The sequence below is a fragment of the Saccostrea cucullata genome, unplaced genomic scaffold (assembly GCF_032062105.1).
Source record: "Saccostrea cucullata isolate Sc308-1 unplaced genomic scaffold, CSIRO_AGI_Scuc_v1 ctg120, whole genome shotgun sequence".
NCBI classification, from domain to species: domain Eukaryota; kingdom Metazoa; phylum Mollusca; class Bivalvia; order Ostreida; family Ostreidae; genus Saccostrea; species Saccostrea cuccullata.
The window spans coordinates 345,680-355,852 of record NW_026937312.1 but is presented as its reverse complement, the minus strand read 5'-3'; the positions used below and the strand labels follow the sequence as shown (position 1 = coordinate 355,852).

Here is a 10,173-nt window from a genome sequence, read left to right as displayed (position 1 = left end):
AATGAAAAACGAGAAATGAAAGTAATTTATTTTTAGTAGGCTAAGTTTTCCAATACGTGTACCATTGAACGGATAGCGGAAAATTTTCGTTATAAATAGATAATTCAAAAGGGATGCCTTTATCAATTTATATAAGAATGAGGCAAAATTGATCTATTTCAATTTCAAGACAATATATTAAAGATGGTAAATTACATTTTTTTAAATTAAAAATTTGACATTCTATTTATATCTTTGGCACGAATTCATTTTTTTAACAATTGAATATATTATCATAGGTTGGGGGATTGGATGATTCTTTTGAATCTACCAATGAAAAGAAATTTGCACAGGCACCAGACAGCGGTTGTAAAGAATGAAAAGGAAATTAGATCTACATCCATATTTATACTAAAACTATGCTAGTATACTTTATCAAGGAGTTCGCAATTCAGCGAAATTCGTTGAAATTAAAATATTTGGACTGAGAACTACACGAAATCTCACTGAGATTACTGTAAACAAGAGTCTTTTATTAAAAAATTTACGATTATCTAATCCTGAGTATAGAAGCAAATTTCCCCTCACAGGCTTAGTTCTATGTATATCTCACCAACTTCACAATTTTATGAAATTATACTTATCTAAAATAACTAATTTCTTTTCGCATTAAAATAACAGTTTAATCAACATTTTTTTAAAAGAAATCATTGTCAGTTTTAAAGTTCTTTTATATAACGGGGGCTTGAAATTATGGAGATAACGAACAGTACGTATTCGAGCAAACACGGACCTCCAAACATCAGAGCTGGGATCAGGTGCCATGGGGGAATGAGCATCCCCTGCCGACCGGTACACACGCCGTGTGCTCCTTATCATGGTCGGGAAATAACGAAAAAGTCCATCGACAAATTCATTGTGTACTATCATAATGGACTAACAATTAGTATCAAAACGTCAATCAACATTTGACTTATAAATTGTATTTGCTGACAAGGTCATTGTATCAACCATAGAACTTACGAAACGATGACTCTAAACTAGACTGCTGATATTCTTATTTCAGTATCTTGTTTGACAATAACTTACCTCGTTATTAAATAAAAACATGTAGAGCATGCTCTTGCGGTTCGAATCAACCGAGATTTGAACGAGCAGCGCAACCCTACAATTCTCAACAGATTCTGTCTGTCTTTTTTTTTTATCAGATATATGGGCATAAATAAGACTTTATTAAAACAATAAAATGTATTCTTAAGTTAATTGTTTTGTATGGAAATTTAATGTTGCAGCTGTTGGAGAAAAAATACATATGCCCCGCGTAATTTTTTCTGAATTATCTGCATATTGAAAAAAAGAAAGGAGGGCATTTTATAATGCCAACGTAATCACAGATTCGGAGGCATATAGTTTTTGTTCTTTCCGTCTGACTGTTTGTCCCCAAAAACTTTTTGTCCATAAACACATTTACTGGTAGTAGCTATGAATGTAATATTTCACAGAACCATTATACATGTATTTGACCTATTGACCAGCTTGCCCTTGCAGTTTGACCCACTCTTTGTAAAATTTAAACCAACTTTAACCTTGGCCATATCTTTTGAACGCTTAGGGCTACATAAGCTTTCCTACTTCACGTATATTCCTTAATTGCGTTAGATCTTTCCTTGGTTACAAATGTTTTGACTTTTCCCTTGGCCTTGAAGTTTGACCTACATTAAAGAAAACTCTAACCTTGACCATTACTTTTGAACAATTAGTGATAGGTCTTTTATATTTCAAAGTGTGTTCCTTGTAACATGGCTACATGTATCTTTAGAGTAGGAACAATTTTTGACCTTGGACTTTTGGCCTGTATTTGAAAAAAAAAATTAACCTTGGTCATAACAATTCATTGATTAGTGCTAGGTTTTTAGAATTTCAGCATATCTTCCCTTGGATACCAGCAATTTTGGCCCTTATTTTGATAATGAAAGTTAACCTACTTAATTTTGAATAACTTTAACATTGGCTATAACTTATAAATGGTTAGTGCTTATGCATATATAGGTTTATTAATTCTAATTATGACAAAAAGTAATAATCAAAATAGAAGACATTGTCCCTTCCCCCAAACTAAATCTCAAAATCCAGGAGCTTCCCTTCAGGTGCCCCCTAACATTATCACCTCCTTCATATCCTGGATCTTTACCTGACCAAGCTTTTTAAAGTGAACTAAGGATAAAGATTTAACAACTGCCCTAAAATTCCTACCGACAGATCATGATAAAATGGCTTGATTTAGCTGAACCTTTGTTTTATAAATGCATACAATTTTAACAATCTGGTAAGGTCTAGCTATATATAATATATATAGATGGCCTGCTGGTTTTCAGATAAGAAACCACTGCAATGCCTGCTGTCTTAAATGGCATGTCAATCCTTTGCATGTCAGCTCTCGATTCCTTAAACATTGCCTCTTACATAATCAAATAATAAACACAAATTTGGAGGGTGTAAAAAATGAAAATTTTATTAAGCTATTCAATGTTTTCTTTTCATCCCTATACATTCTATGAAAAATAACCATAATTTGAAGAAAAACATACAAATGTTGTATCATAAAAATCCAGAAATTCATAACATTCTGTTCATTAGATCAAGTCTACACAAAATATCTGATTGTAAGCAGTCAGTTGATATCTAATTATATAAAACATCAATACACAGCTAGACTCCAATCTGAGTGTAAATCTAGGACAAACTGACGTCATTCTTGGCTTTGGATAGATGTCATTACAAATCTCCAGGAGATTGAATATCATCCATTCCAAAAATACTGTATACAGGGTTATTTTTGCCCCGTCTTATTTTCGCCCTTTTACACTTGCAAACAATTTTGCCCCGTTTTAAATTCGCCCAATCATAGTTTTGTTTAAGAAATTATACTGTATTCTTTGAATTCGCCCCGTTTTAAATTCGCCCGAACGAGAGTAGGGCGAAAGGGGCGAAAATAAAACGGGGGCGAAAATTTCCCTGTATACAGTATCTTGCAACTTCAAGTGAATATTTCACACTAAGAAAACAAACAACAAAGAGGTGCAGTGCAATCAAACAAATTATGCAGGTCACAAATCTTCCATATATCAGCTCAATTATATCAAATCACACTGGACACTTATTATGCATATTAAACGTATGCATTTTACTAATAAACTTGTGAAATTCATACTTTTTAAAGTAGCTTATCTTAAAAAAATAGAACATCACGTCAATGAATTACTTGCGGTATTATAATTCACCGGAAATTTGTCTTAAAATAAATTTTATCATGTCAATAATAAACATATCTGTGATTTCCAAAAAATTGGAAAAATCTTTAAAAATAAATTTTAAAATAAAAAATAAAATTGTGGTAGTGCTCTCTTTCAAATAAATATAGTTTAGTGACACATGATCTTACAGCAATTGTGTATTAAAACCATTTAAATCTCTACCAAACTATATTAAATCTACCCTGGTGAGTAGAAGTATCACAGGTTTATATGTTAATAAACAACTATCATTTATAATGAGGAAATCAATATGTTTTAAACTTCCAGCATATAGCAGTAAATATTTGTTTTGTACTTATATATCAACAGGAACGATCAAATCAACAATAGGAAAAGACCTTGATGTAACAAAGAACAGTCCATCATAATAAAATATCACAAAGAAGACAGATATATAAATACACAAACAAAAATTCAACAGTACTGCATTGTAAAACCCTGAACAAACATGGCCGACAAAAATGGAAGGAGGGAATACAGTAAATAGAGAAAAACAACAGAGGTGCTTTGTGTGCAAAAAATGCCATCTGGGCACAAGTTAAAAATTAGTTTTGTGAAAATAAAGGTGTCTTAAAATGTGTGTTCACAGCACTTGCACATATACAAAATATTTTTCTGTTTTTACATGCTAATTTCTGAATTTTTTTAAAAAACAAGCTGTTCTCCTTATAAATTGCCAGAGCATAGCAGTAAAGATATACACTTAACAATGATAAAATAATGGTTAAGTTTGATTGACAATGAAGCCTCTAATATGGTCAGGTAAATGAAAAGGTACAATATAGACAAAATATTCTCAAAAAACTAAGCTAGCACTATTCTAATAGCAAATATTGGTAAATATCACAGACAAAACAATAAAGATAAAAAAAATGTAAATATAAATGAAGAATAACTTCTTTAAAATAAAAAAAAAGTGTGAAATTAATTAATAAGATAAAGATAAATCTATTCAAAAATCAATAAATACAGCAATGTACATGTATATATGTAGATAACAAAAACATTATAAATATTTATCCAAATTAACTTTATAAAATATGAAATTAGCTTAAAGATGACTAAATTTGATTTTAAAGCTAAAGTGCATAGATTATATACTCAGTGTATATTTTTATTATGGGCAGTGATTGAATGCTGGCCCTGTAAACACCACTGAATGGTCTGCTCCAGATCACTGAATGTCGATGGCTGATCTTATAGACTGTTCCAATAGGCTGATCCAGTTGAATTTTTCTTCCTCCGTTTCCACAGCACAGTGAAGAGCTCTCTTAGGGGTTTCTAGTTTGAATCCATATCGTATATCTGTAAAAAAAAAAAAGAGAATGTAGGATAATTGTATATATTCTGAAATATGAAGATGCTGAAACCCTATTAAAGGACAAATTGGAGGGGGGGGGGGGGCAAATTTTAGTGACTTTTTGCAAGTGGCTGTTAAGTCAGTTTTGACTGTAGTATCTAGAATAAGCTAGAAGTCATCTAAAAGTTTTGTGTTCCAGAAATCAAAATATTTCTAAGTAAATCATTTAAGAAAGCATTATATGTATTATCTTATTGGTCTGGCTCCTGAATCATCAGAATGCACATAAAGAAAATTAATGACATTCTAAAATCTATAAAGATATCCCTGAGACAGTATTGTCTAATGTATAATCTGAAGACATTGTCATGATATCACTTGAAGAAAGGTAAAGTTGAAGTGAACATCTTTAAATGATTTATAAAGCCTGTTTATGATGTGGTATGAAAAAGTGAATATTTATTACATCAATTCTAATGTATACAGAGTTGGCATGCAAGCCTAACACTGAGGTCTAGATATGCAATACCTTATAGAACACCTTAGTAATAAGAAAGGGCCCTTTCCATAGATAAAAGTTTTAACCCCTTCCCTTTATTATTAGTTCACAATGCAATAGGCCAGGGTTACCACATTTAGCTGCATGATTCATCCTATCCACCCTTCCAATTCCCTCCTTGACAAAATGCTAAAACCAGTCACAGGGTGGAAAAAATCAATTAGAGTTTGATCAAACAGAGCCAAACATAAATCTTGGATGTGGCCTTGGCCGATGCTTTACACTGAGGTTACATGAAATTACAGGTAACACTACCTGAAAACTGCCAACTCAGCCCTACCTGACAAGCATCTACAGACAGTGCATGCAGAAAGGCACGAAGCTCAATACACAACAGATTTCATCAGGGTTATTTCTGTAAATCTGTACAGAATGGATTAAAAGGAAGATTTTTGCATTTCACTTTATGCTTCTCCTCTCACAGTAATGTATTGCTTGTATTCAGATGATTTATTTTTATAATCAGCTGATTCATATTCAGACTAGCGGGCTTAATCCTGATTGTGTGACTCACAAAGATTCCCAAAAACCCCTTCTGGTAACAGATAACATGAATGTGTGCAGTCATTTTTTCATTTAAATAAGTCTGATTTTCTTTTTTTTGTTTTGCAAACTTTAAAATGTCATTACTGATGTGAACGTGCCTATAAAATTACACTGTAGGTGGAAAAACAAAAACTACTGTAAAAGGATAAAAATTAACATTAAATATAACAGGAGAGATCCATTAATATTAGAAATTAAATCCTTCCTCATTATCTGTCACAGCAAATGTAAAGTGTCAACACTCTAAAAAATTTTGCCAAATAGAGCCCGACCTGCCAGCATTTTTGAACAAGTATTATAGCCATAAAACAACTTAATGATGAATGATTGCTGTTCAAGTTTTGGGGTGACGATATTTTTCATTATGCTGCTCATAGGATACCTATATTAACCATTAGTGGAGGGTTACATTAGGGTCATCTCTCAAGTTGCTAGGAAAGCTTGCCAATTCAGGGCTCTCTATTTCTAAAATGTGTTTTACCTTCCCTTCCACAATGCCATCGCGTACAAATAAATCTAAAAGATAACATTTTGAACTGAATCTGATATCTTGAATCTTTTTATAAATTGTTTTCATGGCAAGAATTAAGAAAGTACAATGTTCTGAGCACCTGAACTGAGTACAGACCTTCACTCTGTTACCTTGGAATAGTTTATAATGGGACCCCATTGTCTGATGGTGTTCAAGGCTATCTCACGTGTAGAATTATGTAACAGTTTATTGCATTTTAAAACTTTTATTGCATTGGTTTTAAATAAAGATTGGAAACTCAAACCTTTAAACACCTAGTAACTGTAGATCATACAGTTGTTTTTAATTAAAAACAAATCTTTCTCAATCTCTTATTGAAAAAAAAAAACATTGAGTGCTCCTCCTCCTTTTTAACTGTGGGAATTAAACTTGACATTACCAAATTAAAGCTTTTAAATGCATGGTCTGTTTAATGTTTCAAAATTTAAAAATTGTGCATCATGGGAAAATTTTACAATCTGCATGCATTTTCTTACTTTTTCTGAAATACTGTAAAATCTAATATTTTTTTTTTGGGGGGGGGGGGGGGCAATTTTCAAGGTTTGCATTGTTGAGATTTGATTTTGTGGTCGGAAATGTTTATTAGTAATGCATATAAAATTGTACATTTCCTGGTGGTCATAAAGAACTATATGCGGTATTAACCAACATTTGCCCCCCAAAATCAAACTTTGATGGAGTAATATTTAATTAAGTCCTTAAACAGGGGAGTATATGCTGACTTCGAAGCACTGAATAATTTCATAAGTAATGACGTCATATGTACGTAATGACGTCACAAATATGACGTAAATTTCAGTTTTTTATGAATTTTGCAGAAAAATGTACATATTTCGTCGATATTTTAAATAAAAGTCACCGAGCGCATGTGTGTTCAGGATTAATATTTTGATATAATGTGTAGAATGATAATATCAATGATAATATCAATGAAATATGTCAATATTGTTCCTGAACACACATGCGCTCTATAAATTCTAAAGCTTAAATTGTTGAAATTTTGTCCATTTTGTCCTCTTTCTGAAAAAGGATATAAAATCGGACTAGTTTGTGACGTCATAAAAACAGAAATCGTGAATACACTGCTCTGGAACTATAATATTTTCCGTTAACTTATATTTCTCGTACAATTTATTGAATTCAGCACATTTCAGGAAGTTTTCAAAATTTGACTTTTGTGGGGGCAAACATATGCAATATACCGCATATAGTTCTTTGTGGGTCTCTCTATACCTCAAAAACCACAAAAATTACCCCCCCCCCCCCCCCAAAAAGAAAAAAATTAGTGAGTTCATAAGTACTTCATAATATATGGAGTACAAATCAAGTTACAGACCACAAAGCTACTGTTAATGACAGTGAATGTAAAATGCACCAAAATTAAGAAATTAACTAATTTGTCTTTTAGAAGGTGTCCAGCAGAATAGCATAATTCACATAAACAGAGTTTTTTTTTTTTGGTTATCAAACTGATGAGGCTGATGTCAACACAGACTAGGGTCTTTGTCCAAGCGTATGTTGCTGGTCATTGGATAACCTAAAGTTTAAACCAACAAACACTGACCTTTATCAAAGCTGATCTTTATTTACATAGACCTTAAAGGTCAGAGCTATCACTTTATTGCTGTGTTTGACCATGTTTACAATGTTCACAGCAAACCCTTGTCCAGATAACAGAGACCCTGCAATCAGAGTACCCGGTAAAAATTCGGGCACTACCTTCAACAACTGATATAGAAAAATCTTGGTGAAGGACATTTTTATATAAATCAAATACTAAACTGATAAAAATTCTTAATATGGCTTCTTTTATGGCAGTGACCAATGGAATTTTTTATGGAGGTTTCAAAGATAAAAAACATAAATTTAAGTACAGTGCTACATGGATACAAACTCACTGGCAGAAAACCAAAAAATTTGGGTATTTCTGGAGAGACAATCTGATAACAGAATTTTTAGAATACTTCATCCATAGATGAAGAAGAAAATTAAATTGATCCTAAATGAAATTGGTCCATGAAGCCCTAGTCTCTTCCTGTATTTAGCATCCTCTTTAAGATAATATCAAGGGTAAGGGAAATGGTCTACATATAAATGAAGACATTTTTCAATGCACATGTAATGACTCACAAATATTTGCAGCTCTTTTCACGAACAATCTTATGACTTTGGATTAAAAATTTTTACAACTCATCATTGTTATTAGAAGTCCTGACAGGCATACAAATTTATCTTTGGCCCTGAACATGCAATTTAACAACCCCAAAAGCTTTGTGATTCCTTAGTTTTCCTTGACCTATGCAGGAATACAATAATTAACAAGAGGCCCAGGGGCCACAGCGCTCACCTGAGCACATCAGCTAGGAAAAAAACACATATCAGATCAGAACTGAAAGTTAACTTAAGTTGGGGGGGGGGTGTAAAATTTAACACCCCAGGGGATCATAATTTCAACGAACTAGAATCTACATTACCTGAGGATGATTCCATATAAATATTACTAATCATGGCTTTGAGATACTTGAAAAGAAGATTTAAAAAGGTTTCCCTATATATTCCTATGTAAAACTTTGGTCGGCCATTTTGGCCCCACCCTTCCCCCGGGGGTCATGACTTGAACAAACTTGAATCTACACTACCTGAGGATGATTCCACATGAGTTTCATCTTTCCTGGCCCAGTGGTTCTTGAGAAGAAGATTTTTAAAGATTTTTCCTAAATATTCCTATGTAAAACTTTGATCAGCCATTTTGGCCCCGCCCTACCCCCGGGGGTCATGAATTGAACAAACTTGAATCTACACTACCTGAGGATGATTCCACATGAGTTTCATCTTTCCTGGCCCAGTGGTTCTTGAGAAGAAGATTTTTAAAGATTTTTCCTATATATTCCTATGTAAAACTTTGATCGGCCATTTTGGCCCCCCCCCTACCCCCCGGGGTCATGACTTGAACAAACTTGAATCTACACTACCTGAGGATGATTCCACATGAGTTTCATCTTTCCTGGCCCAGTGGTTCTTGAGAAGAAGATTTTTTTAAAATGCCATTGATTTTTCTCTAATTCATAATTATCTCCCCTTGGAAAAGGGCGTGGCCCTTCATTTGAACAAACTTGAATCCCCTTTACCCAAGGATACTTTGTGGCAAGTTTGGTTGAAATTGGCCCAGTGTTTCTTGAGAAGAAGATGAAAATGTGAAAAGTTTACAACGACAACAACAACGACGACGACGACAGACGACGGACAAATTTTGATCAGAAAAGCTCACTTGAGCCTTCGGCTCAGGTGAGCTAAAAAGATTTCAAAAAATTGTAGTTAGAATTGAATCCTGCAGCAATCTAAGCTTGATCTTTTGACTTTATCAAACAACTGCAAGTACAGATTTTCCTCAAAATCTATTGACTAATCATTATGATTTTTTAAGATATGGTAAGGAAAGGAACTGGACATTTTTCAACAAGTGACCTTGAAATTTATCAAATGACCTTGGTTAAAGAATATAAAACACTTTCAGGTCAAAAGCATCTTTGTTTTTGAAGTGTGAGCTTCCAATGTTTCTACATGAAGAAGTTGCAGGAAAAAACCTTTATCCCGCTTTTTACCTTGAACTTGCGGGAATAACCTTGGTTCAAGACCATTACACACTATCACAAAGAACCTTTATACTAAATATGAACTCTTATGATTTCCATTAGAAACTTACAGCATCATCAAGATTTTATTCTTCTACTATAGACCTTGAACTTGCCAGAATGGCCTTGATTCAGGTCTTGACATCATCTCATACACAATCTTTTTACCAAGTATGAGTTTTCAGTGATTTTTCATAAAAAAGTTATAGCCTGGACAAGATTGCACAGACAGACAGATAGACAGGCATAAGAGGTGATTTCTAAATAGCCCAAACCTTCATTTTTGGGGTGAGTGGGATGTTTAATTACTA

General features: G+C 33.2%; 1 protein-coding gene across 1 annotated transcript in view; it reads right to left on the bottom strand.

Annotated features, from left to right (window-relative positions):
- Positions 1–2,472: 2,472 nt before the first annotated feature.
- LOC134247888 (epithelial cell-transforming sequence 2 oncogene-like) overlaps positions 2,473–10,173 on the bottom strand; it is a 57,997-nt gene continuing 50,296 nt past the window's right edge. The window contains exon 26 of the mRNA XM_062730287.1: positions 2,473–4,598. Within this exon, the coding sequence (XP_062586271.1) occupies positions 4,468–4,598 (131 nt within the window). The 3' untranslated portion in view covers positions 2,473–4,467. The remainder of the gene's footprint in view (positions 4,599–10,173) is intronic.